The sequence below is a fragment of the Chelon labrosus genome, assembly GCF_963514085.1.
Source record: "Chelon labrosus genome assembly, chromosome: 10".
NCBI classification, from domain to species: Eukaryota; Metazoa; Chordata; class Actinopteri; order Mugiliformes; family Mugilidae; genus Chelon; species Chelon labrosus.
The window spans coordinates 22,102,818-22,130,470 of record NC_140360.1 but is presented as its reverse complement, the minus strand read 5'-3'; the positions used below and the strand labels follow the sequence as shown (position 1 = coordinate 22,130,470).

At 39.9% G+C, this 27,653-nt stretch overlaps 4 protein-coding genes across 5 annotated transcripts; 2 read left to right on the top strand and 2 right to left on the bottom strand.

Moving 5' to 3' along the window:
• Positions 1 to 2: 2 nt before the first annotated feature.
• ints11 (integrator complex subunit 11) lies at positions 3 to 9,001 on the bottom strand. The gene is made up of 17 exons (XM_084552522.1): positions 8,749 to 9,001; positions 8,450 to 8,547; positions 7,773 to 7,846; positions 7,427 to 7,655; positions 7,216 to 7,314; positions 7,102 to 7,136; positions 5,546 to 5,684; positions 5,387 to 5,451; positions 4,820 to 5,009; positions 4,659 to 4,742; positions 4,492 to 4,581; positions 3,869 to 4,031; positions 3,647 to 3,757; positions 2,588 to 2,649; positions 2,136 to 2,278; positions 1,753 to 1,882; positions 3 to 373 (listed from the first exon to the last, which is right to left on the bottom strand). Exons 1-17 carry the CDS (start codon positions 8,774 to 8,776, stop codon positions 308 to 310), a joined length of 1,806 nt encoding a protein of 601 aa, XP_084408648.1. The 5' UTR covers positions 8,777 to 9,001; the 3' UTR covers positions 3 to 307.
• Positions 9,002 to 9,452: 451 nt separating this feature from the next.
• Positions 9,453 to 13,645, top strand: cptp (ceramide-1-phosphate transfer protein). 2 transcript variants are annotated; one of them, XM_084552772.1, is made up of 3 exons: positions 9,471 to 9,570; positions 9,652 to 9,804; positions 12,015 to 13,645. In XM_084552772.1, the coding sequence occupies exons 2-3, from the start codon at positions 9,671 to 9,673 to the stop codon at positions 12,535 to 12,537; spliced, it is 657 nt and encodes a 218-aa protein (XP_084408898.1). In that variant the 5' UTR covers positions 9,471 to 9,570; positions 9,652 to 9,670; the 3' UTR covers positions 12,538 to 13,645. The 2 variants fall into 2 exon arrangements, with proteins under 2 accessions (XP_084408899.1, XP_084408898.1); XM_084552773.1 differs by having other exon boundaries at positions 9,453 to 9,804.
• Positions 13,646 to 14,554: 909 nt separating this feature from the next.
• On the top strand, positions 14,555 to 16,109 carry ubxn10 (UBX domain protein 10). Its single transcript, XM_084554209.1, has one exon. It carries the CDS (start codon positions 14,727 to 14,729, stop codon positions 15,429 to 15,431), a length of 705 nt encoding a protein of 234 aa, XP_084410335.1. The 5' UTR covers positions 14,555 to 14,726; the 3' UTR covers positions 15,432 to 16,109.
• A 126-nt stretch (positions 16,110 to 16,235) lies between these two features.
• On the bottom strand, positions 16,236 to 24,107 carry ddx19a (DEAD-box helicase 19a). The gene is made up of 11 exons (XM_084554208.1): positions 23,975 to 24,107; positions 23,766 to 23,829; positions 23,454 to 23,646; positions 23,122 to 23,214; positions 19,513 to 19,615; positions 19,298 to 19,412; positions 19,011 to 19,188; positions 18,669 to 18,906; positions 17,526 to 17,688; positions 16,679 to 16,870; positions 16,236 to 16,587 (listed from the first exon to the last, which is right to left on the bottom strand). The coding sequence occupies exons 1-11, from the start codon at positions 24,035 to 24,037 to the stop codon at positions 16,526 to 16,528; spliced, it is 1,464 nt and encodes a 487-aa protein (XP_084410334.1). The 5' UTR covers positions 24,038 to 24,107; the 3' UTR covers positions 16,236 to 16,525.
• Positions 24,108 to 27,653: the final 3,546 nt, after the last annotated feature.

Genomic DNA, 27,653 nt, shown 5'->3' with positions numbered 1-27,653 from the left:
TGTTTATTCAAATAGATTTTGACCATCAAAATAAAAAGGCTAAATCAGAAATCAGTATCTCATTTTTTTTTAGTTTATGAAAGAGTCCAGTGTGCTCTCATAAAGAATGGCCCAATCAGGAAGGGGGCTGGTGCACATGTAAGGATCAGGGTCCAGACAGTAACACATAGCAGGTTCAGCATCTGTGTTGGTGACATTCACAGGGGGAGCATTTGAGAATTGTTGCACTGAGACGGTGTTTCTAGCCTCCAGAAATAATGGCTCCAAATACATCTTTAAACGTTCATGTTCTGGGACTAAATATATTTTAGCACAGTCCAGATGGAAGCCCCTTTTTCAGCAGATTTGAGAGGAAGCTCCCCAGGTCTTCATCCTGAGGAGAGAAAAGAAGTGGAAGATGTACATCAAAATTTGATGTACAATTTTTGAATGTCAAAAAAAGACAGAACCAAGAAAACGATCACATTCAAGAAGCTAAAACCAACATATATTTGCATTTTGGCAACAAAAGTGTTTTAAACCAATTATTTTACAACATATTCAATAGTTTTACATGTACATTTTCTTTTAACCACTTATATTTATTTTATACACAATTTTTCAAGTGAATATTGAAAAGGTTAACAATCATTTTATTTTAAAAATCCTTGAGATGATGAGTTGGTTTTTAAGGAGTGTTAATAGTTTACTGTGGCTCATACACAGAAAAATGTTGCCTCTTTTAACCTACATATACTATATTATTACTTTCCCTTTTTATAAAAATCATTAATGTAAATTTCACTACACTGTTCCTATAAAAGGGATCTTTACATTTGTTATAAGCTGTATTCTGTTTTTACAGCCAGAAAACAGAGACGCAAAGAAAACGTTTAATCTGTTTTAATTAATCTTCTAGTGAAAATATACTATACAATCTGTCAGACACTTTATGGGGGAACCAAATGTCGAGACAATGAGGCAAAAAATAGACACGATGCTCTTTGTGCTTCGGAATGCGTGCAGCCACAAAAACCCCTCTGCCTCCATTGCGCAGTGGCAATGTTCAAACAGGCAGGTTTCCCCTCTCTCTGCCCTCCCTGAAGTGTCACTTTGAAAGCCCCCATGCTCATACTGTCCACCCACACGAGCGCTTTCACTACTCTAGGCTGAACTTCGGACAGTGTAAGCACGTTGAACTGTCTTCCCCTCAGCATTGTGGTCAACCCCAAAATATTACACCCACGCATATACAGATATAGGACAGGAAACTGTGTCATTGTCTTTTATCAGTGTCCTTAGGCTCATTTTGATCAAGATCGATCCCTCCCTCTCTACTGCTTCTTTTATTTAGTTTAATAAACGAGAATATCAAATAGAAATAATAAATACCTACTTCAAATCTTTGAGATTTCACATGTCAAAGTCAATTAAATAACACTTTGCAACTAGTAGTGAATATGACTTGCTTTCATCGTCTCCACTGAAACAAGCTGTCTGACTGTAGCAGAATGTTTCTGTTGCTTTCGCTGCATGCATTAGTACGACACAGCTTTATCATTCTTTTAGGTAGCTTTAGACAAGTGTTTGGTAAATACCCACTGAAGCCCTGGGAATTGTATTAACGAAAATGCCTGAGTTTTCAAATGTGCACTTATTATGTCATGGTTTGATCTATTGTAAAAATTCAAATGGTATATGGTTCAGTCACTTATGTTTTCCAGGTTCTTATTGTGTTGAGATGGTGTAGATGTACAGGAATAGTCAAATTACCTGATAACTCCAAGAAAGCAGCAGGACTTTGGTGGTGGTGTCTTCTGCGGAGGAGGACACTTTGATGACGATGGACTCCACCATGACTGTGCCATCAGGGAGGTGTTGGATGGTGTAACCCTTTAACACACTGAAGCAAAGAAATACAGAGGTTACAGGAGTTTTACAGAAAGCTGATACACATTAAACATCTCTTCTACGAAAGCCGTCAAGTCAGAATTATACTGACAGTCATTTTAAAGAGCAAACGTCAGAACAAGCAGAAAACAAGAAAGTCATGTGGTTTGTAGGAGTACGATCAAGAAAGAGGAGCGCAGATGAATTGCAAAATAAAACACATGAATAATTAAACAGAGACCCTGTGACCTTCCTCTTCCTCTCACCTCTTGAGGTGTGTGTAGATTCTGTGGAGTGTGTCGGGGTCGCTGTGCGGGTCCTGGAGCTGGACGCGGCAGGTGAAGCGTAACTGATGCTCGTTGAGGCCGAGCTCCTTCAGGGCCTGCTCAGACGACACCAGCTTCAGACTCTGCAAATATATGGTTGTTGGTAAATAATAAATAATGGTAACAGAAGAACTGCAGGTCAAAAATGAAATAGGTACAGATACACTCTGTCTCACAGTCCTGCAGTAAACTGAATCTTCATTATGATTATAATGTTTTCTTAGAGAGGTCTTTTGTTATTTAGCCTTAATGATATAAATTAGGTGGACAAAATAATGGAGGGTAAAAGGAAAACAGTTCATGAAGGCAGCATTTACTGCAGGACTGCTTGATTAGTTTTGGTTTTGGTGTTCATAAGAAACTGAAGAGCATATTAAAAACTGTGAACTTACGTTTTCTTTCATGATCAGGGTTCCATGCATGGTGCGAGGTTTTTTAGGATCAGGTAGGGGCCCTTCAATACAACAACACGTAATACATAAACTAGCAAACAAATACATAAAGACACATGCTGATGGAGATACAGAGGGTGTTTGTAGGTGTTTCTCATAGCACTGAAAATTACAGTCTGTCCAAAAAAAGAGAGGCAACAAATCAATATTCAACAACTCTACTGTTTTTCTCTATGAGAGTTTTTCTCCTTTATGACACGTGTTCTTCTTTCATTTCCTCAAACTAAGACCCACAGATAATGTTAGCCAATATTAATACAACCGTCTGGTTATAAATCAGAGTGAACACTATATATATATATTTTAATAAATATATATATATATATATTCTATTCTGATTAAGAAATGTTTGATCATTGTTGCACTGTTTTATTTCACGGCTGTCTATGACTGTAAATCTCTCACTGACAGCCTCTGATCAGAGACTGAAGATAAAAATTAATTTTATACATTAAATGTAAGGCTCAGTTTCTGTTAAATAGACAATTGTAGCTTTGGACGTCTAATATTACAACTAATAGTACAGCCAGCTAAGGTAGCCTAGATAATCTGATATGATTTCAATTTAATAAATGTAATGTAGTTTCATACTGCCAGCTTTTACCACCACTTGAAGAGACAAAACTAAATCTCTGTGCCTCCTAAAACTACAACAGAAATTGTACAAAAGTCTGCAAATATAAGAATTCATTGGGACTGGCGTAAATTGAGGTAAACAGTGACCTTATCACGGCGACGCTAGGACACAATGACCCCTTTCCCATTCAGAAAATCTCATCACTTCAGAGATACCTGGATTCCAACAGTTTTCAGGAAATAGCGGTTTCAGACCAACACCACAACGGAACAATAGGTTTTGGAAAGCTTTTAAATTTAACAAAAGTCACTTCAACCAAATGAACTGAAATCCCAACGTCAAAACAAACAAAAATCTGAAGTGAAACTTTGTAGGCGGGCTGTACCTAAACCATCATTACCACAGAGGTGAAGGTACTGTACCTCCAAGAGCCATCTCCCTCTTGAGCAGGTTGAGTGACATATCCACAGGCACACTGGGGTTTGTTGTCACAGTTTCTGTCTCTCCGTTCGCTGGCATGTAACAGTCTATGTCTGCCATTTAAAAACAAAAGCATTAACCAGGCTGGAAACGCCCTCTCCTCCTACATTTTTAACATAACTGATGTGTGGATGGTCTAAATCTGCAACTACAGCTGCACTCACTGAACTCCTGCTCGATCTTGCCCTTGAGGAACTCCATTTTCACGGCCTCTCCGTGCACCAGCAGCATGTTACGAGGCTCTGCCATTCGAATGAGCTGCATGATGCCTTTGGCATCTGCATGTGCACTGAAGGACATGTACTCCACCTGCAGCTTCACATCCAACTGTAAGGAACATTCAAAGGCAGTGATTCAACTACTAATAATGAGAATAAAAGTGTCTCATGTATTCAACTCAGTCAGATCAGATTGACTTGATCTGAAGGAGTTTTCTGAAGGTGGTGGAAACCTTTAATAGACAATGTAATAGGAAAATATTATGGTTATTTCTAATAACCACGTAAACACTTGATCTGACTGTTTCTCTGACTGTTTTCTTTCTGACTGGTTGTTACAACCCCCACGTGGGGCAAACAAGTTGTACTGTGTCTGATATTTTGGGGCATGTAAACACATACAGTACATCTTATTAGATCATTTTAATTAGCGTCCATGTAAACAGTTAAGTGGGAAACCTTGATCAGAAAGATTTCAATCACATTGATTACAGCATGTTGGGTTGACTAAATTTGTGACTTTGTGGCTCAACAGAGAGAAACTATAAAAAATAATTGAAATAGCTCACTGTTGATCTTCCTTCCATCTCCAGTTTCCTCTGCCCGTTCAGGATCTTATGACCGATCGTTCCTTGTACACAATACCCAGGCATGATTACCTGTAAAAAGGTTCATTTTGTTAAGTTTTACGTGTTCTTATTAAAAAAAAAACAGTTTCTTTTCTTATAAGACTCACCATGTTCTTCTCATTTCCAGCCCATTTCTTGAAGATCTGCAAAGACTGTCCAGCGTGCAGCATACCTGGTGTGGCAAACACCACCTGAAATTGTCCATATAGTTGCACTTCACAGCCGTTTCACTTTTTAAAAAAATACCCGTTGGAGGAGAAAAACTTACCATAGGTCCAGGGTTATCAGCATAGGAGCGATCGAAGGGTTTGATGTGTTTAAATTCAAACATGTTTCTCTGCACAAAAGTTTTTCGGATCTTCTGGTTGGTCCACGTTATGAACAGCTTGTAGTAGTGATTAGCTTTCTCAGTCAACCCAGTGGAGAAGTAGATTGGTGCTTTCAGGTTCATTCTCTCCCTGTGTGGTGAGAGGAGGTAATTAGAGTCTCTGTCCAGTGAGCTGGTAGAAAAATTAATATACCACCATTATTTTATCAGGTCTAATAGGATCAATACCATGACTTTTTTTTTTTTTATTTCAGTCATGCGCAGTTACTCTATGCTGAAAGGACTTTGTTTTTAATTGGAATCCCAACAATTATGGTTCAGAAAATGGCCTTCACTCAGCCAGGGAACAGACTGTGATTATCTTCACATATCACCGTCTACACTCTCTCATTGCTAGCTTTGACAGACACTTCCTCTATTAAAAACACTATATGTATATGACTTATTAAATCTTATCTTAATGCTAATGTTAATGCTTCTGGAGTTTCTTTTAAAGGTGAACTCTACCAAAATGTTTCCAACAGAATGCAGAGTTCTTGAGCTCGTCCAAGGGCGAAGACTGGAATAAGAACCTGAAAGGTTTATAAGAAAGCATATTAGAGAATTTGCGACAGTAAAACAAACTTCTGCCCCAATAGTACAACATTCAACTAACTGAAAGTTTACCTTCCCTCCTCTTTCTATGGATTCATGCACTTTCTTCAAAAAGTCCCTCTCTCTGCATCTCTTGGAGTCACGGATGGTGGTGGCGTACGTAGACTCTGAGATGAGGATGTCTGGACGGCACTTATCGATCCACGCAGCGCTGCAGATATAAAACACAAGACTGAAGAGACTGCACTACATACAGGACAGAATCAGTCGAAATCTACTCTGAAGACATCAAAACTACGAAATAACACACTTAGAGTTATGTCGTGTGAAAATAATGTAAAAAACACATTATGTTTATTTAAATACGCAGTGTAGCCTGCTTTTGCTTTGATAACACTCTTCAATCTCCAAACCAGACATATGAGGTTTTCACTCGGAGCCTTGAAGAGGGACTTGTCGACAGTTTTTTCTTCACTCTACTTCTATCAACTCATCTGAAACCATCTCAACTGGATTCCCACTCACTGGGCGCTCTAGGCAATGTTTTTCCAATCTGGCTTTCTGTTCTCGGCAGAAAGGAGTGACACTCTGTGAGGTCTTCTGCTGCTGTAGCCCGTTTTCTGCATACCTCGGTTGTAACAAGTGGCTATGTGAGTTACTGTTGCCTTTCCATCAACTCGAACCAGTCTTACCATTGTAATCTAACACGTCCCCATTCTGGTACTTGGTTTGCATTGATTGGCTGCCATGTGATCGGCTTATTAGATATTTACATTAATAAGCAGTTGAACTGGTGTACCTAATGCACTATGGTGCCTCTAAGCACAAACCATTATCTCTGCAGGATGTTTGTGGTTGTCACGCTGGTTAAGCATAACATATCACGAACAAATCTCCAACAGTGTCACCAGCAAAACTACCTTACAACTACAAAGCGCCTCCTCCATGCCTCACAATGTAAACCACCTAACAAATACACAGAGAATCTCACATTTGAACTCATCCAATTAGATTTAAGATTTCCACAGGTTTTTTCCTTGTGTTTCTTGGCCCAATCAGCTCTCTTCTTCTTCTTCTTCTTCACAGTTTTCTTCTTCTTTTCTTTGCAGCAGTTCCAACACGAAGGCCTGATTCACACAGTCTTCTCCGACGGCTGATGTTGATATGTGTCTGCTCAAACTCTGGCTGCTTTGATGGAGGCTCTAATCATTATTAGATGATCATTTCTGAGGATGCACTAAACTTCTTGACAGCAGCAGCGGAAACGTTTGGTTTTTGTTTTACGTGCTGCTCGTCATGAGTGATAGTTTCATCGTAGATTAAGCTGAAAATTTGTGATTGGACTGAATTAACTTATTTGAGGAGTTTGGTTCGTATGGATTACTACCTTAATGAAACGGGAAAGTTTGCTGCTTTTGACGCATTCCCGGTTACAACCTCATGAAGCTGGTTAATTATTAATCATGTTCAAAGCTGAATAGTTGCAAATAGAGGGGAATCGAATATATAAAACATATTTGTCTATTTTCCCTGACTACATAATTTCAACCCTTTGTATGAGTGGGAGTGTTTTGACTGCTACTGTTGGTATAAACGTATTATCAATAAGTAAAGAAAAGGCCACTTACCCTAAATGCCTGTCTGGTGTCATGTTGTAGTCTCCCTAAAATGAAAGAGGTAATATTCAAAGATTGCGGGTGTTAAATTCAACTGTGGCACTGTGCAGACTTGTTTACACTCACAGTGTAGACCACAGACTCTGATCCCACTTTGATGTGCACCATTGCAGCTCCCAGGACATGACCTGCATAGTATGCCTTGATCTCCAGCTCATCATCCACCTGCCAGGAGCACAACAGAAACAGCTTGATTTGCCATCAAAAGAGACGAGCAGCTGGCGCAGAAGCGACTATTAGATGTGCGTCTGCTTCGAACATAATGTCAGCACAGCACCTGGACAGTTTGGTGAAGGTTCAAAGGAACAACTTTCTTCATACAGTCCTTGATCATCTGCGAGGTGAAGAAGTTGGTTTCTCCTTTTTTGTCGACAGTGATCTTCCGAAAATCTTCAAGCAAAATGGGACAAATGGCCTTGGTGGGGTGGGTCATGTAGATGGGTCCATCGTAGCCCACCATCTCACTCATGTAGGGCAGCGCGCCACAGTGGTCCAAGTGGAAATGACTGAGAACAGAACAGGTGGCGCCATAAATGTAACAACACAGAAGTTTCATATTTATGTTGTCGATATTGTTGCTATAGGAAGGGAACAATATGAAGGAAGATACTCAGACAACAAACCTGATGATCACACAGTCCAAAAAATCTGTGAGACGTCCGTTCTGGGTTATGTAAGAGAAGTCTGGGAAACGTCTCTGAAATGATAACACACACTGTTACTTAACTGAGATTGCAATGTATATAATTATCTTCCAAAGACCCTGATGACGCTGACAGTATAAATTTAAGTTTTTATATTTGAGTGCATCCAATACAAAGCCCATTTTTAACAAGCCACTTTAAGAACAAATCAGGATTAGACCTTGAAATGAACAACAATTACCTCTTTGTTCAAACTGAATATGATTCTCAAGTAACCATTTAGTCTTTAAAATGTCCTAAAAGATTACCTCAAAACAAACAAAGCCAAAATCAGAAACTGTTTCTGATATTACTTTACAGTTGACTAATCAATATGTTTCCTAATCTTTGGCTTGGATTTCAAGTAATGTTTGAGTTACAGCAGATAAAACAGATTTCTTTTTAAGTATTGACAATAGGAAAAACAGGTGAACACATGTCTGACAAACACTGTATTATGAAGCATGAAAGCCTTCTCATGTTCATTTTTGTTGGATGCAGACAGGGCCACAAGAAAAACAAATTATATCAACGTTTAAATTCATACAAGTTTCATGTCCTCGTGTTTTGTTTTGGTTTAAGTCTTAGAAATGTTTTATGTATGCACATTGACTTACATCGTCATTGTACCCCATGTGCATCCCACAGTCCAGCATGATGTTTTTGCCTCCGATAGAGACAAGGATGCAGCTGCGGCCGACATCCTGTCCAGCACCTTGGAGAGGGAAAGTTTAAAAACACACTGATGTAGCATCTCTAGTAAACAAACAGGTGCAAAACAATGATACCGGAAGCAGTTTTTAAACACACTCATAGAAAATAAATACACCGTATACAGTTCATGTTGTCTAGCTAACATACCAACTTAATGTTGACGGAACTAGCTTAGCAGATTCTAGCTAGCTACTGTACTCACCCAGTGGTGTTACTTTAATTTCCGGCATATTTTCTCATGGGGACAGCCTGCTTATGAAAGACAGATAAACGACACCAAGATAACCCAAACAGCCTTACAAATAAAGAAATGTTTTTGTCTTTAACCTGTATACATGCGTTTCATTTCATGCACCGTTTTCTTAGCATGGTCAACATGACCGGTAAATGTAGAACTTCCGGGTTGCACATTCAAAATAAAACCTCCATAGTCACAACATTTCCTTAGAGCCAATGAAAGCCTAAAATATACATTACTCTAAAATGAGCCCTTCTTCCCCGCATTTACTTGAGAAAAAGCTGTTCTTATTTCATGCAAAAAAAATAAAAAAATGTTCTCTTTGAAATGAAATAGTTATTCCATTTACGTATTAGTAAATAATGATCAGTTTTATCATTTATTAATCTGCAAAAAGTTTTTTTCAGTTAATTTACTAATCGTTTATTCTTATAAAATGGCATACAATTTAATTTCAGCAGCTTTCACAGCTGAGACATGAGCTTTCAATGTTTTTCATTTTAAGACACCTGTTTACATTGTTTTCAGGTGCAATCTTTAATTCAAACAAGCACATTGCTTCTAAAAATGTAAGCCCTTTTCCTTAACTAAAAAACGTAACTAAACTAAACTCACACGTGCTGAATTTCCAGCTCTTTTATTTTGAAGGTAAGTTCGCCAATTTCCTGATGATCCCGTCTCGAGTCTGCGCAGGAGAAGCGGATTAGAACAGGACTGACTTGACGTTTCACGTAGTCGCTGAAGAGAAATGCTTGTTTTGCCTTTCACTTTTAACTTCTCCAGCAGGTAACGCGTTCATTCTTGTGTTGTTCACCTCTCGCGTGTTGGGGTCTCATTCAGTGGTTTCCTGTTGGTGTTTGTCGACAGCACTTCCTTGTAGAGCACCATGGCTGATTCAGTGGCTTCAGAAGACCAGAAATTCTGCTTCCTGGAGGTCCTCGAGACTTTTAAGTTGTGTCTGTCACCAAATAAAGAGGTCTATCTTGAACACTATGTCGCGGGATGGCGTGGACTTATAAAGTAAGTGTTTAGACTCAAGTGTGTTGACATGTGTTGGCATTATATACTGATGGAAGAAGTATTTGATAAAGGGGAGAAGTCCCATGACTGCGGTCACCAACGGACTAGTGCGGAAATACTCCGGTATAAACCCTGTATTTAAAACCGATGAAAGTAAAACTATGATATATTTTTATTATAATATCAAGAATGAGAGGTAAATTTGTTTATTCCTTATAATACTGTTATGCATTATCAAGCTATTTGAAGCAGTATTTGCCCCCCCCCCCCATAAATATTTGATCATCTGAAAAGGAACTGAAAGTAAACTATGTGAGAAATTGCCTCTGGTAAAATGGAAACCACTTATGGACTCGAAAATAGACACTGACTGAAATTTTATTTGTTTTTTTAAGTCACATGTTAAAACTGGTTGTCCAAAATCCAACTTGAAGCAAACACAAGATCAAACAGCCACTGATGATGCAGGTTGAAGAGCCCATTGCCCGCACCATAGTTTTGCGTTTCTTTGTGGTTTATTCGAACATTGCAGGCAAACTAAGGAACAAAGAAAGGATAGCTCCTGTTGTCTCTTTTGCTAAGGAGAAAAAAAAAGAAAGGCCCCCTGCTGGTTCTTTACAAACCCAGATGAACTAAAGAAACAACCAGGAACACAAAGCAAATTAAAGAAGCTTGTAATTGAAGAAAGTACTAGCTTCAACTCTTCTCGGAAGGCTTTCCACAAGGTTTAGGTTAAGGTTTAGTGTGTTTATGGGAATCTTTGATCATTCCTCCAGAAGTGCATTTGTGAGATCAGACACTGATGTTGTATGAGCTGGTCTTGCTAGCAGTCTTCGCTCCAATTCATCCCAAAGATGTTCTGTCGGGTTGAGGTCAGGACATCTGTGCTGGCCAGTCAACTTCTTCCACACCAAACTCGCTCATCCATGTCTTTATGGACCTTGCTTTGTGCTCTGGTGGTCAGTCGTGTTGGAACAGGAAGGGGCCATCCCCAAACTGTTCCCACAGAGCATGGACTTGTCCAAAATCTCTGTGGGAGTTCTTTTCACCAGAACTGAGGGGCCAAGCCCAAATCCTGAAAAACAACCAAACACCATAATCCCCCCTCCACTAAACTTCACACTTGGCACAGTGCAGTCAGACAAGTACCGTTCTCCTGGCAACCACCAAACTCAGATTCGTCCATCAGATTGCCAGATGGAGAAGCGTGATTCGTCACTCCAGAGAACACGTCTCCACTGCTCTAGAGTCCAGAGGCGTTGTGCTTTACTCCACTGCATCCGACGCTTTGCATTGCACTTGGTGATGTATGGCTTGGATGCAGCCGCTCGACCATGGAAACCTCTCTACACACTGTTCTTGAGTTAATCTGAAAGCCACATGAAGTTTGGAGGTCTGTAGCGAAAGTTGGCGACCTCTGCACACTATGTGCCTAAGCATCCGCTGACCCCACTCTGTCATTTTACGTGGCCTGCCGCTTTGTGGCTGAGTTGCTGTTGTTCCCAATCACTTCCACTTTGTTATAATACCACTGACAGTTGACTGAGGAATATTTAGTAGCGAGGAAATTTCATGACTGGTCTTGTTGCACAGGTGGCATCCTATCACAGAACCACGCCAGCATTCAGTGAGCTCCTGAGAGCAATCCATTCTTTCACAAATGTTTGTAGAAGTAGTCTGAATGCCTAGGTGCTTGATTTTATACACCTGTGGCCATGGACATAATTGGAACATCTGCATTAAATTATTTGGATGGAAGAGTGAATACTTTTGTAGCAATATAGTGTAGTAATTACAATTACACTCACATAATTGCCACTACACTGGGTGCAGATACAGGACCCTGAGGTGCAGAAGGGCTTGCTATGTCAATAACCTGCTACCAGTAGCCATAATAGCACTTAACATAGTGAGCCCCTTTGGAACCACACTGTTAACGCAATGCTGTTCTGTCTGTAACTGTAGTGTGCCAGTGTGTTGTACCTGCAATTTAGATTATTATTATTATTTATTTTTTATTTTTTGGTGTTGATGTGTAAAACTGTAAACTCTGGCTAACTGAGCTGCACTGGTATAATAAGCTGTAGGTAGAGTCTTAGAATTCCTCATGTGAACTGAACTGAATATAATGTGTAGACATTTACAGCATGACTATACCATACATGCTACACTGAGTTGTAACAGAGTGTGTTTGTTTATCCCTTTACTAGGTTTCTGAACTGCTTGGGAAGCGTCTTTGGCTTCATTTCTAAGGATGCTGTCAGTAAGATCCAAATCCTGGTGAACCACCTGAACGGTGAGAACAGCTCTCAATATGCCACCGTGCAGTCGATGGTCAAATATGAGCTGGAGGCTGAACTTGTGGACTTGACCGAGAGAGGCAACCACCCGGAGTCAGGCTGCCGCACTCTGCTGAGGCTCCACCGCGCACTAAGGTGGCTGGAGTTCTTCCTGGAGCGCCTCCGCACGAGCACAGAGGACAGCAAGACGTCTGTCATGTGTGCAGAGGCCTACAATGAGTCTCTCGCTCAGCATCACCCTTGGGTGGTCCGTAAGGCTGCGGGCATGGCGTTCTGCATGCTCCCTGGGCAGCCTACTTTCTTTGAAGTAATGAATGTCGGCTCTCCTGAGCAGGTCGTGGCTGTACTGGGTGAGGCCCTGCCTCTTATCTCTGAGGTGTATCAGATCACAGAGGAACTGTATGCTCAGCATAAGCTTCTTGATTTACCATAGAGAGGAACAAGTGCTGTTATCACCTTCACCAATAAATATTAGCAACCTGTTGACAGGCTGTTGAGCCAGCTGCTACTACTGTTTGTCAAAGAGTTGTGTTATAACTAAGTGTAATTTTCCTGACTCTGTACCTACTGTACTGTTTAAATATAAAAAGCTGCATGTTTGTTCATGGCATTATAATGCACTTTTAAATGAACTTTTAAATTCAGCATTTTCTTCTAAGATTAATTAAATATTAACTTAAGCGATGGAAACAACAGCAGGGTTCAGAAGTCTTTCCTCACTGATAAAGGTTTTTGTGTTCGTCACTTATTGAACAAAACGGGACCAAGTTGACATTTTGTATTTTGGGTACATTTTGTAGTGGATTCATTTACCATTTATCAAATATTTGATTCTCAAACGCAAGAAATTTCTGCTGTTATTGGTTTTACATTAGGTGAAATGGAACATTTGAAGTTTTTGTCAAACAAAAGAAGATATTAGTTGGCATGATTAATTGCAGCCAAGTTTATATCTGAATGATGAATAATGTAAGTTCAGGTTTTCTGAGTTTCTCATACAAGCCTTAATTTAAATAGTACCACATTTGTGCTCCTTTTACATAGTCGTAAATTACCAAAATTTGGATGATTATCCTTCTGCATCTACTGTATTACCATAATATTAAATTAAAAAGGATGGTCTGTAAGTAATGGTAAGAATACGGATAAAATACTACCTAACTGCGGCCTTAATGGAAGAGCTGCAGTTTTCAAACCAATCCCAAAACCATCTGCATATACCAAAATGCTACCAAAAGGTATTTAAAATGCCAAACATACACTGACATTATTATTATTATTAAGAATCCCTACATTTGTACAAAAACATTCAGAATGATAGCTTTACAATACAATTGCCACACAATGTTAAAATTATAAAATATGTTTACTGCTGATGTACAGGTTTTGGGGCATTTTTGAATTTTATTCCATAATGGGTTATTCTTTATTTTTAGTAATGGCTGTATTATTTTACTGCATGTGGGTTACTCTACATGTAACACATTACTGTTGTTTATGTCATGATCTGTGTATCTTAATAAAAATGTTTTCACCCAGTTGATGGTTGTGAATTATTTGTTCAATCTTTTGTCCAGTTTGTCACCAGCTGACTTAACCAGTTCTTTCAATTCACTAATGATAGAGAGTGTAGTCGTCGAAAAACAGTACCTCTCACAAATCCCACTACTCTGTGTTATAATTATAAATTTCTCTAAATATTATCTTTTCTACAGGAGTATCAAACCCATGAACTGAGCTGCACATTCGATAAAAGTGAAATTACTGTGAAAAAGCATTGCTATTTGATGAAATATAATTTATTTTTGCCACATTTTTGGCTTTTCGTGTGAACTATTCCCTGACTGAGTTATTGTGCATTTTTGGCACTGTGTTGTGGCATAAAATACACTCTTAACACCAATCTCAGGTATAGATTTTGTGAGCTAAGTACATTCCCAAGTTTGAGGCACTACATTTCTTAGCTTTAGTTACATGTTACTTTGCAAATTCAGATTATTACTATAAAAAATTAACCAACATAGAAAGTTCCCAGTCTCTGTAACAGTGCATAGAGTAACTAACATGAGCTTAATTCAACTTATTTATTTTATACATTCTTGGTAGGTACTTTAACAGCGTAAATACTACTGCAACTACTGTTTTTACAAAGCTCAAAATATAAAAACATGTTTATACGAAAATGTGATAATTTCATGAACTATTAACACGACAAAAACAACGTTACAGATGTTTTTTTAAAGACAACACTGATTAAAACGATTGAATTTAGCTGCAGTTACACACTTCCAACACAAGGGGGCTGCGGGCCTCGCTCCGATCACCCGTCGTCATGGCAACCAGAGTGCCATGGCAACCCCGCTGACGCTCAAGAGAAGGGACTTCCTGCTCAGACTGGGAAACTGGGCGGAAAGTAATGCGCATAAACGGTATTTTAACCTTTAATATTCCTCAGTAGCGTACATGTATACGTCCAAGTGGTGAGATATGCTTTTAAAACTATGTTTACAGCTTAAGCCATTCTGTCCTAACTAACTTAGATGACTTTCTTTACTCTTTTTATGAAGGGCTGAAGCCGAGAAAACAACTGGGAGTCTTCTCTGACAGACTGAAGGTTAATCAATGCATTTAACGAGGCCGAAGTCCTCCAAAGGGCGAAGCAGACCCACCATAAACAGCTCCCTGTATGGCGGTGAGGCAGACAGCATCCAAGGGACGCCCGAGTCTCAAGCGTGCAGCAGGCCGGACAGAAACCTCCGCTCCCGGTCTCAGCCTATAATGTGGCAGGCCGGCCAGCTGAGCCAGGACCAAGTTCTGCACATGCTGCAACACGCTCCTGACGCTCCGCCACAGTCCTTGAACAAGTACAAGGTCCTGCCGTCGATAGAGAGGAGGCGGTCAGAGGTGAGTGCAGGGAGAAGCCTAGATGAAATGATGCCCGAGCTCAACCTGACTCATGATGCTATGACCCAGAACTGCAGCTCTGATGGGGACATGAACGCTGACGGAGACCTCAGAGTCTGGCCAAAACCCCCTGACCCAGCACCAGCAACAACCAACGAAGCCAGTTTGCTTCTTGCTATAAGAGCGCCGTGTGGTAGGAGATTTCAGCAACACTTTGAGCCTGCAGACACCCTGCTGACGGTGAGAGCCAGTGCAGAGTCCAAATATGGAGTCAAGTACGGAGAGGCTTTCATTGAGACCATGGGTGTACCACGCAGGACCTTCACAGATCTAAACATGACTCTGGCACAGTGTGGCATCTTCAACAGATCAGTGCTCTACATCTCCCTGAGTACTGGCAGTGATGTGGTGGAACAGAAATGAGCTAAAATGATTTATTTTGCAGGTGAACCCTGGCTATGTGGTGGTATTTAATGATGTCTCACTTGCATATTTGACCATCATTTTGGAGAATTTAGAGGCGCTTACACTAATCCACTGAAGGGGGAAGGGGTTCTCGATACATACTCACCTTAAATCTGAGTTTAAAGCACCTTTGTACAAGACAAACATGGTCCCATATGCAACTCTTGTGAAGTAGAAGAAATTTAGTTAAAACTTGAAATCTAAATAAATGTGAGCTTGTTCTTTAATGTGTGAGGAGCTACTGTGCCCCAAGTCCTGGGACAAATATATTTAAATGTTACATTTCAAGAGCTTCATGGGGAGCTTTTCTTGTGAAAAAGAAAATCAAACTTAAATTATTCAAAGCTCTGTATCAAGCTTATTTTGTATCAACTAAATTCACTGTAGTTCACTGTAACTTGGTTTGCTGTACTATTGCACAAGAATATTCAAGGCAGTTTTAATGAACTCTGTCCTGCATGCCTTATTATAACTACAGCTACATGTATCGCTCAATAGTTTTATGTAAATAGTAAATGATGTTCTGACAATTACTTGTTTAGAACATTTGTTTTTCAGATTTGTTCTTATTATTGCTCTTTTCTTTGCAGTTCTTCAATGCCAAATAAAGCCTGTCATTAGTTTGTACATATGAACACTGTTCTGTTCCTCTGTGTACCATGACTATGTATTTATTCAGAAATAATGCTTTTTGTTTTATAAACCCGTGTTATTATTCCAACAGAGATAAAGTCCAGCTCAAAATGAAGGAAATGAATCTGCTTAAACAGGCAAATGCAATTTTTTATTTTTTATTTATTCTAACTCAAACCAGAAAACATTCAAAATAAACTCCAGACAAGTCTTGAATACCACTCTGAAAAATATATTAACAAAACAATCAAAGTGCACACTGAAACTTAATACAACACTGCAAACCAACATGCTTCTCAATGTTTCACATTAAATGTATGTGATACATTTTGGCAATAATTATCACCAAAAAAATTGCATTCATCAGTGCAAATAAACTCTTCAAAGAACTCAAGTGTGTAGTGCATTTATCAGAGAATTCAGCTCAGCTGCTTCTCCATTGCTTCAAGATTGTAGGCGTCAAGTTTAGTGATTCTTCTGTCTGTGGGAAAAAATAGGAACACATTAAAATCTGGATTTATTTGCTGTCAAAATAAAATCAAAATAAAATAAAATAAAAATTTCAAACGTACTGAAATGCATCTCAATTTGGTTGATAATATCCATGCTGTGTTTGCTGTCCACCATGTTGACAGCAAATCCACGTCTGCCAAAGCGTCCTGTGCGGCCAATCCGGTGAAGGTACGTCTCGTTGTCAGCATTCCCGTCCAGGTCCACTGGGAGGTCAAAGTTGACCACCAGTGAGACCTGCTCCACATCAATACCTGTAATCCACATAAGCAAAATTGCGTACCGATATATTATTATATTCTTTATTCCAGACCCAGGGGGATCCATATCACAGTAAAAAAGTAAAAACAGTAAAAAAAAGCACACAGGGCAAAAAAATAAAAACATACAAAGAGACCTCAATGGTCAATGTCCCATATACAGACAAGTCCGCCAATGGTTCCACAGTCTGGAAGAGAATCTCACAGAACTGCGTAACGGGTTGGCCAACACAGTAATTAAATCATTTTGTGACACAGAAACTCTACACATAAATCTATACATCAGATTTCGTAGAACTGCAGAGCATGTAGGCACACCAACACTGACAAACAAATGGCTTGCCCTGGCGCTTCTAGGAGCACCCAGCAACAGCCTCATGCTGTCATTATATACCACTATGAGTTTTCTCATACTGCCTTGTTTATAACGACACCATAGGTTGGCAGTATACAAAGGTGTGCAGTATGTTCTAAAGAGTGAGATCTTCACAGATACAGAGCACATGCTAAACTTACGACCCAACATGTTCGCTTGAGCATACAGCTTCCGTCGCTGCCTAAAGATGTCCTTGTCATCAGACAGATCATTTGCATAATCTCACCTCTCAAAATGTTTTCATTAGAAAATCTCAGTTTACATTGGTTTTACCTCTGGAGCACACATTTGTGGTCACCAGCACCTTCTCTTTGCCACTCCTGAAGCGTTCAATGACAGCTGCTCTCTGCTCTACGGTCATTTCACCAGTTAGCAGTGCCACCTGGTGGCCCTCTTCAATCAGCTGTGAAGCCAGCCAAGCGGACAACTTGCGAGTCTGAGGCAAAAAACAAAAGAAAAAGTGATTTTAATTGAAATAAATTGCTTGGACCACATTTCGTTATCAGCAGCTACCCTAGGTAAAAGACATTCGAGTACTATTCCCCTGATCAATACTAGCAAAATCAGTCACAGGGTGGGTAGAAGGGGGCCTAGGATGGGTTGTGGAGTATAGCTGATGTAGTTTAGGGCCTATATAGGTTTAACAGGGTTTATGGTTGTCACGGTATTATGTATTTTTTTCCCCAGGGCCTCAAATAATAGCTTGGTATGCCTATTTGTTAGGGTAGGTACAGCGACACTGTACAAAAAGTATGGAATACATTTTGTATCGTCGTATTTTAGATTAAATTCTAACCTGATTTCTGCCAATAGGGTACTCAATGTCCTTCATTTTGGCTCTTGTAAGGAGTATATTTGTGGATTAACCAACAGCGGTCACACCTGTCAGTTTACCATAATGTATTTACACTTGTAAATGTTTGTTTAGTTAGTGTAAATGTGCACAGAACAAAGTGAAAATAACATTGGCCAGAGCAGTCTGTGCATTTTCTGGTATTTCAAGTTTGTTTCCAACACGAGAAACAAAAACTGAATGAATGAAATGAATGAATAAATAACTAAATACATTTTTTATTTTTAAATCCAAAAACAAACAAATAAAACCATCATGTAATTAATATTAGACTTAATTTTCTTTCCAGCATGATCTAAAAAAGCAAAAGTGCAACAGGTCAAAAAGTCCCCACTTGTACACCATTCTCACAGGCATGGATCATTACATCAGTCCAGGGCATGCTCAGAACCAAATTTTGGGAAAAACCCGGTGCTTCTCCATTATCAGAAGATAAACTCAGAGATAAATTCAGACATACCTCTACTATTGGCCAGTAGATGTGTAACCTCTGCCAACCTCTTCATTTTAACTGCAATAAATGTAATCAATGTTGTCTTCAGTAGGGTTTAAAACAGACTTACGTGGCAGAAGATCATGGCCTGAGCAATGGTGAGGCTCCCATACAGATTGCAGAGAGCCGTGAACTTGTCCTCCTTGTCTTTGCAGACCACATAGAACTGTTTGATAGTGTCCAGCGTCTCCTCTTCTCGCTTCAGCTTGATGATATTGGGGTCAGGGATCACTTTCTCTGCAAACCTCAACACAGAGTCCTCAAAGGTTGCAGAGAAAAGGAGATTCTGACAGTCTTTAGTCAGCTCTCTGCATCAGAGTGAAAACAAATGCGACAAGAGAAGCTTGTTGACTTAAAGAAAAAGAAACAAAAACATTTGTTAAATGATTAGGTTTCTCTAAAAGGAGCTCACCTGTGGATTCGGATGCTCTGGTCCCGATGTCCCTGCGTGGCAATCATCACATCAGCCTCGTCCAGCACAAACATAGTAATCTTCTTGGGGTCAATGATCTTGTACTTGGTGCACCAGTCGAGGACGGTTCCCGGTGTTCCAATAACAATATGCTCCTGCAGCTTAATTCCTCGCTCCACTGAACACAGTGCAGATAGTCGTGCAGCAATATAACCAACAGTGGATGCCTAATGACCAGAAATATCATCTCCCATCAGGGGTAATTAAGATTATGTTCAGGTTCTTACTTCGGTTTCCCCGAACAGCATATGCCAGTTTCACCTCTGGACAAAACTTCCCCATTTGCTCAATTACTTGACCAATCTGCAGTGCAAGCTCATATGTTGGTGAGATACAAAGGCACTAAAAGACAAAATGTATCATGGTGAGTACATTTCAGGGTATGATTCAAGACACCAGCTGGCTCTGGAGACAGAAGATCTTATGAGAATACTCTGCTTACCTGTGTCCACTTATTGGCAGGGTTTACATGGCTGAGCAGAGCCAGAGAAAAAGCTGCAGTTTTACCTGTGCCAGACTGTGACTGAGCGATCAGATTCTGAGGTCTGGAAGCAGAGAAAGTATACACACCTAGAAGTAACTAAATCAGACTCACTTGGACAGAGATATGGAACTGGACAAATGGATAAACAGAGTGGTCAAGTCCTACTTCAAAATCCAGTTCAAAGTCTTGATTTTAAAGGGGTTATACATATATTCATCTCATCCATTCCTGACTACTGTAATGCCCTGTATGCTGCTGTCAGCCAGGCCTCTCACTCTTGCAGTTGGTGTAGTATGCTGCAGCTCATCTTAACAGGAACAAGCAAGTATGTTTAACAATTGATTTTAAGACTTCTGGGTTTGCCCACAACTCATGGAACAGACTGGCCCCAGCTTATGTCTCTGATCTACTACAACTACATGTTCCATTCAGGTTCATTTGCAGCCCCAAAACTATGAAACAGTTTGAACACGTAAGGAAGGCCCAGACACTGCATGTTTTTAAATGCAGTGTCTGGGCCTAAAAAACACATTTTTATAGTTTGCCTTTTAATTCAGTTAGAGTACTGCTTTCTTTTGCGCGTGTTTTTTAATTTTGTATTTTGATTTCCTACTGCTGCTTTGTCTTGTGCTATTTTTGCTTTTGCAACTATGTTTATTCAGCACTTTGGTCAATTTGCTTTATAAATAAAATTCTGACATTGAAAAGCATTAATAGGCAACAATTTTTCCAGAAACATTCTTTTAGTTCCATATTCTCACACGTGTGAAGATGCGTTGCTTTTCTTGATATTACATCAGTAAACTGAAAATTTGTTGATTCTTTAACTTGCAAATCATTTTGTCAACTGCAAAGCGGTTTGCTCGTCATCACCCGTCTCTTTGTAGTTGACAGGTCGCCACTAGCGGACGTTCCAGGTTCTGGTTGCCTAGGTAATATTTCAATAAAATGCTTCTGAGTAAACAAGCAGAACATAAAAATATTGTTGGTGTATAAATTAAACTATCCTATGCTTCAACAATGACAATAGACCCTTCTCATGTTCCACCATCCACAGGAATATGTTAGATAACTCTGACTAACAGTTTGTGTAGGCTTGTTTTTGACAATGGTGGAAGAAATATGTACCTGAATATGTACAGTCACTCACTCCCCATGACCACTAGTGTTGAAAAAGTTAACATTAATGGACGGGACCAGATTGGCCGACCTGTTCCCAATAACACAATGGATGAAGGCTCTGATAGGATGAGCTACTGAGCAACGGTCGAATGTTTACAAGTGATAGAGAAACCAAGCGTGTACACTCAGGAGAAATGAGGGCATATAAATCTATAGAAGCCTATAGCTATGTCCTGAATAACCACGTACAAGACTTAACTTACAAAGATCTAACAGGGGCGTTTTGTGTTGTGTGACCTGAAGTTCTGTCTCACCTTGGATTGCAGAATCGCTCACAAACTGGGTTAGGTTTGCGTCCTTGGCCATGCCTGTGGCTAACTCTCTGTATGCCATCAATATAATGGTTGTGCACATTTTTATCGTGTGTCCTAATTTTCCATAGCCTAGTTAATGTATTTCATGTATGAGTGTAACATATTTACTCTAGTTTATCTGACATTAAACTGCACTGAAAAAGCACGAGATGGAGCAGCCAGTGCTTCTGCCTCATGAAAGAGGGCGCTAGTGAGCCACGGGTTCATGCTGTTGCTCTTCTTCGACGCCGAGTCAACTGTACTGTGGTCCCTTTATTGGGATCTTTTCTGTGTGTAAAAGCCAAAAATAGAAGATTGTATATCTAAGTTTGAAACATTCTAAAAACTAGACCTTCAGTCAAAACAGGAAGTGGTAAATGATAGAAGATATTTTGTTGAACAGTCTGTATTAAAAATGAATCAGATCATCAGAAGATTTAACAACTCCATTTGTGTGTGTTTTTCCTCACTGGGTGAACGAACTGTGGTATTGCAGCCGAAACGCACCTATACCTATATGTCTGTAAAGAATGCTCATTTGAGATATGAAACGTAACCAGTTAGTGTGAAAGCCAATTGAAAGGTGAATTTAAGCTATTCCATTGGGTTCATAATTGTGAATCTGTACCTCACTATCCACGAACCTCACTGCACACCACTGGTGTTACATATGTGATAGTTATATAGGCTAATGGCCAAGAGGCTAATGTAAAGCAAAATGTTGTTAGCTGTGTTATGTTTAGCAAAATATTTAGTAAATATTAAGTAACTGAAGCTTCGTATTATTTCTAATGTTAGCTAACTTTCTAGTGGGAGCTAGCAAATGTTATTTTGTGAAAACACACGCAAGCATTTTTAAAGATCGCCTCGGTCCAATCCCTTCATCTTCTCAAGTTTAATCACAGGTTTCTCTGATCTTTTTGACTCTGAGTGGCAGTTGGTACGCAATAAAATTTCGGTTTGGAGCTATTAACATCACTCCTCCAAGTCTGGCACCCAACAACACAGCAGGATGACGCCTCAGTGAGTGTTGACTGTCGGTGCGAACGCTCCTCTGAATCTCGAGCAGCGGTTTTTTTTTCACAGCTGGGAAAACTGGACTGGCTGGTTGTGTTTCAGGTGCGCGTACAAGTTGGTTGCATTAGCTTTTTTCGTTGCCACTACTTTAAAACAAATACAACATACCGGCTCGTCCGTGTTAATGGGCTCACCTTATACATTCGGTTTAAATCCGAAATGTTCCCACACTGGGGCTGTGGCACTCTTCTTTGAAATCATCCCTTTTAGTCCTACAGATTTCTACTCACGTTACCTTACTCTCTACTCCTCACGAGGCTCACCTGCTGCACTCTCTGTGTGTGTGTGTGTGTGTGTGTATGCTAGCGGCCCCGCCTCCCCCACTAAGACAAAGAGACTGGATGACTGACAGGAGGGTTCACTCCATTCATTATCCTATGGAACCAACGCGTCCAGGTGCTGAGACCGATCCACAGCGTGAACCCTCTTGTCATCCAGCCTGTTTGGTAGAGAGAGACGAGGAAAACAAACGCGCATGCGCATGGCAATATATCGAGGCCGGCAAAATTAGCGAGTTCGTTTTTATTTATGGCGCGATTAATTGATTGATTGATTATTGTGACAGGCCTAATTAAAACAAAAAATATGACAACACCTCATGAAACAGTCTTTCCTAATACTTTAGATATCAGAATATACTAAAAAAAAACTAAAAAACTAAAACATGAGGTTACTATGATCAAGCATTGAAGGTTGAGAGTAAAAAACTGGAAACTTGATCATGAAAAAACATTTGAACCCTGAATACTCAAAGAGCTCATTACCAGCTAATTTGTAGATGTTTTTTAGTAAGTGATGAAGTAAAAATAAATAAGTCATTAAAGTCTCACAGACTTGTCTAGTTGCTAAGTTGCTAAGTTTGTTGAACTGAACTGTAAAACTGAACAAGTCCAATGATATAAAGTATAAAATATCAGGTAAGATCAGGCCTAAACTGTTATATTTTAATAATCAATGCATAAGTCTATCAGTTAATTGTTTTGTCACTACTTCAGAAGAGTGAAAATGAACTCACGGCAGTGCCAGCATCATGGGCAAAGCATTCTCCTGGATTCGGGATGGTCTGTTGAAACCCATGTTGTACACACCCTGCAGCAGCTCAGGTTTCCTATTAATGGGGCAGAAACAAAGTGTTTGTGATGGAAAATAAATTAAAATGTGCTCATCTGTTTCTCACTGGTGTATCTATGGTGAAGGGTGTCCTGCAACTGAGCATGCAGTTTGTAATGTTAAGATCATAGACTGTATGGTTATGATTTACTGGGGCTCTGAGTCGTTGATAATGTTATGAACCCGTGCCATGTCTGCTGGGATGAACGTCCATACAGGTCTCCCTGGCACACTCACAGTCTCAGCTCTTCAAACGTCTTCACAGAGTACAGAGGAGAAGTGGGGTCCGCCTGAAGCACCTCCACCTGGTTCCTGTTCTTCACCAGAGAGCGGCGGATCAGTTTATTCAGCAGGGACTGCTCAGCCAGGTCCACCTTCTCCCCGTCTTCTACCCAGCCCCCATGTTCAGTCTTCCCCGGCACGACGTTGCCTGCACAGGTGGAAACACCACCAGAGTCAATGAACGCACCATGACAAGTCGGTGGTCAAATTAAATCCGTTGAGATTTTTTTTTTAAAAGAAGAAGAAAACAACTAATAATTAAGTTACCGTTTATGTCACCAAATTTCTTGCGGGTAAAAGGCACTTTATCCACTTTCTTTGAGAAGTCAAACTGTTCAGAGAAAATACAGTTAATTGCATTATTAGCGAACGAAGTTAGCATGTTGCACACAGTGATAGCACGACTTGCTAACGAACGATGCGCCAGTTAGTTAGCCAGGTTTTGGCGTTACTTTTGGGTCACCTTTAAAACTTACCTGTGTGGATAGCTTTGCAGCTTCTTGTATTTCGACTGCCACAGACCACGAGTCACCGGACATTTTGAACTGAATTATCTTTCGAGGAAACAAATCTTAGAACTAAAGTTTGACGCAGTCTGAACAACGTTATGGAACGTGCCGCTGTCTGACCTGAACCGACCGCAACCCACTGGACCACTCCAGTGATGCCTTCAGAAGCACCGTAAATATCGACATTTGACCAAGAAAAACTACCAATAAAGCGGGTAAACAAACGGGAATATATAAAGTTACAACTATTGGACATGTTAACGATCATTATATGGCGTATTTTAAGAAATGTTCAAAATCTGTGAGAAATGTTTTATTCACAATTGTTTTGAACGTGTTGTCGATAATTTAAAGTACAAAATGTAACTTATTAATATTCGACAACAAATTAAATAAATATTTGTGTGACATTAGTACTAATTTGTTCTTTACAAAGAAAAAAGTCATAATTTGTTCTGCAAAACTATTTCACAAACAGAATCATCTGAAGTTTACTTTTACGAACTTTTTGATCGGGGCACCTGAAGGCAACATATTTTCAGCGTGAACTTGCTGACACATAAATCACACATGATGTGCTCCCAGCCGCTGCATAATCAAATAAAGGAAACAGATAAATCACATTTTAAAGTCTCTCGCACGTTGTATATTTATTAAAATTTTCATTTTAGACTTGCTTTGTGCAGAATTTCATAAACTGTGTTGCTAAAATGCTGTCTAAATTATTAGGGGACTTTCTGTAGCTTCCTCATAACATTTGTTACGTTTTCTTTGCTTGTGTAAAATTTATAAAAATGCACAAAATGTTAAAATGCTTATTATTCTACTGAGCATTGTTCTTTTCACAGTGGGGGTACAGCCACTAATTACCATTAATGATCAATTAACCAACCAATCAATTAATTGATTTGTGTTTTTAATACATCCAGAGGGTTAAATGGCAAATTTCATCTAAGTCGCATGTTTGATATTTTTCTGTATAAATAAAGTACCTCATCATTAATTGATGAGGTAGTATTTAAGTAATTATTTAGGCAAGAACTACAGACCATTTCCTCTTTAGTTATTTTATATTATACATCTATACAATAAAAAGTTAATCGATAATGAGAGTAAGGTTTACTTCCAAACATATAACATAACTTTCTCATTACTTGCTTGTTGTGGAACGGACAGAAAGTGAGTTAGCATGTGTGAGAGGTTGAGAAACAGAAAGACGGTGAGGGGGAAGGACCTCGGGGGAGGAAGAGGGGGAGGTTTTATTGGTTGCAGGTTAATTCAATTTGGAGGCGGATGCTGAGTTTCAGCCAACCCGCCCACACGCAAACACACACGGAGACACACGGACACGCACCGTCTACATGTTCACAGCTACACCAAAATGATGTTATAAGCCCATATTAATTGTCATGGTAACCCCACAGAGAAAACATGGATCAAACCAAGTGATCACAAAACATGGAGACAGCCAAACACCCACGGTGCATTTAAAACATTAGAGGCTATCCAGTGATACCGGAGGCAGGGGAGGGAGACAGGGAGATAGATTAGAGGTGATATGAGGGAGTATTGCTCCCTCTCCCACCCAGCTGCTCCTGGTGTTACGGTACATGTCACAGACACTGATCACTTGCTGTTAAAAAGGATACCTGAATGGTTCATGTTGCCATCGAGGGCTGGAGTGAGTGGGTGGCGCTGATGCTTTGTGTGTGAATGGGAAGGGGGATATTTGGACCCTCTGTCACAGCCCCCCCCCCCGTCTCTCTCTCTCTCTCTCTCTCCAGCATCCACACAGGGAAGGGGGGTGGAGAGGAGGTTAAATGAAACTGTTGCTCTAACCACATGTTGCTGTGCTTGATTGAACCGCTGCAGCAGCTATCTTCCCTTCCTTTGTGTTGTATATCTAACTAACGATGTGGTCGCTGCATGTGTAGCTCCTGCCACCTGTGGCAGCACTCTTATTCCCTCTACGACACAGAGAGAGAACAAAAAAAAAAGGAAAAAAGGGGGAGCCGAGAGAGGTCGGAGAGGAGGAGGATATCTTTCATGATAAGTGGACTTCTGACAGAGAGAGCTCCTCGCTGCATACCCAGCTGACACAAATGAAAGGTAAGATAATGAGACTGATACTGTGACCATATCAGATGAATTTAAATGCCGCAGTGTGTCTCTCTGGGGATGCATATTTTAAACATGCCTGTCATTTGTTTTAAATGAAAAAACTGTCAGCCAGTGAGGTGGTGATTAAAGCTGCCTGTGATGCGTCTCGATTTCCACTGTTAACAGATACACAAACACAGTATTTCAACAGGTGGTTGTTTTGGCACAGATGAGCGCTGAGGACTGTGGCAACAGCAGTAGGTAGAAAATGCTCAGAGTTGCTGGATTGGCGATCTTTTAGCAAACCCCAGAGGGTTGAAAGGGTGATTCATGTGGCTGAGCCAACCAGGAGAAAAGCACCTTGGGATTGTCACTTTTAACACTAATTACAATAAACTGATAGACCGTAAAGAGAAAGCTTACTGAAGTGCAGCCTTTTTAGAGGAAATTGTTAACTTTTATTGAATTCAAACCTTTTACAAGAGACAGATGTTTGATTTGTGATTGTATATTGATGTTTGGTGTCTCTGTTGTCTAGTTATCCATTTATTGCTCACAGCAGTTGGATATTCCGCAGTCTAGCTGTGCTTGTTTTTTTTTTCTTTCACTAAGACTTTCTATTGTCCACCTGTTAGAGGATGTTTTTTAATACAGAGGGACAAAGGGATGTATTCTTGTTTGCTTTTCAGTCTGTGGTCGACCAGACACATGATGGCACTGTTGTGGCAGACAACAAATGAGTCTGTAATTGCATCTATGTGACCTTTTCCTCACCATAAATAACCATGTGGTGGTGCCTAAAATCCTCATTTTGAACAGCTGATCGATTGTGCTATTGATTCTGAAGGGCTTCTTATGTTGGCTAGGAGTGAGTGGCTGAAGTTTTAATGTTTCAGAATTAATAATCTTTTTGGTTGTGTGATGGAAAATGATCTCCTGGTATTTTAAAAGCAATCAGTCCCACTGTTACAAATAAAAAAACACTTTATGGTTGTTACTGGACAATCTGCAGGCAAGCAAGCAAGCAGAGCTGTCTCTATGGATATTGCTTTCGTCATAGCACTTCCTATCAAGCCTGTGCTGGGGCTCTGGTCATGCAGCAGACGCAGACCCTTGACAGCACATAACAAAGATTGCTCGTGGAGGAGACGACGTTAACACTGATGCCAATCCTCAAAGCAATAGATGATTTAATTGAATATATTAGACAATTAGTGATGCTGTATTCCTCCCTATCATAGCACTGAACATTACTTTTTCTTTCTACAGGTGATGTGCTGTAATGATGATGCCGCTTTAAACTTTGTTTTATTGCCGCGACCTTTATCTCTGATTCTCAAAGCACCTGTGCCACTTTACCTTAGGCTTCTTGGTTTGACACAGTATTGAAAACGATTATTGAGGCTGACGTATTCACAGAACGTGTTGCACTGAACAGACATCTGTAGCTTGCAGGTTCAGCTCTAGTTTTTGAGTCTGTAATGAGACCTTGCTGGGTGTTTGATGTTACTGCTGGGTAACGAAAGTGATGAAACCGAGAAAAAGA

Excerpts from the sequence above, each read along its gene's own strand:
- ints11 (XM_084552522.1), bottom strand. The coding sequence starts at position 8,776 with ATGCCGGAAATTAAAGTAACACCACTGG. Across the intron at positions 8,548-8,748 it reads AATTAAAGTAACACCACTGG|GTGCTGGACAGGATGTCGGC; the intron begins GTGAGTACAGTA and ends TCCCTCTCCAAG. Across the intron at positions 2,279-2,587 it reads CCCTGATCATGAAAGAAAAC|AGTCTGAAGCTGGTGTCGTC; the intron begins GTAAGTTCACAG and ends ATATATTTGCAG.
- cptp (XM_084552773.1), top strand. The coding sequence starts at position 9,671 with ATGGCTGATTCAGTGGCTTCAGAAGACCAGAAATTCTGCTTCCTGGAG. Across the intron at positions 9,805-12,014 it reads GGATGGCGTGGACTTATAAA|GTTTCTGAACTGCTTGGGAA; the intron begins GTAAGTGTTTAG and ends TCCCTTTACTAG.
- ubxn10 (XM_084554209.1), top strand. The coding sequence starts at position 14,727 with ATGCATTTAACGAGGCCGAAGTCCTCCAAAGGGCGAAGCAGACCCACC.
- ddx19a (XM_084554208.1), bottom strand. The coding sequence starts at position 24,037 with ATGTCCGGTGACTCGTGGTCTGTGGCAGTCGAAATACAAGAAGCTGCA. Across the intron at positions 19,616-23,121 it reads CCCATGATGCTGGCACTGCC|ACCTCAGAATCTGATCGCTC; the intron begins GTGAGTTCATTT and ends CTCTGCTTCCAG. Across the intron at positions 18,907-19,010 it reads CAGAGCATCCGAATCCACAG|AGAGCTGACTAAAGACTGTC; the intron begins GTGAGCTCCTTT and ends ACTCTGATGCAG.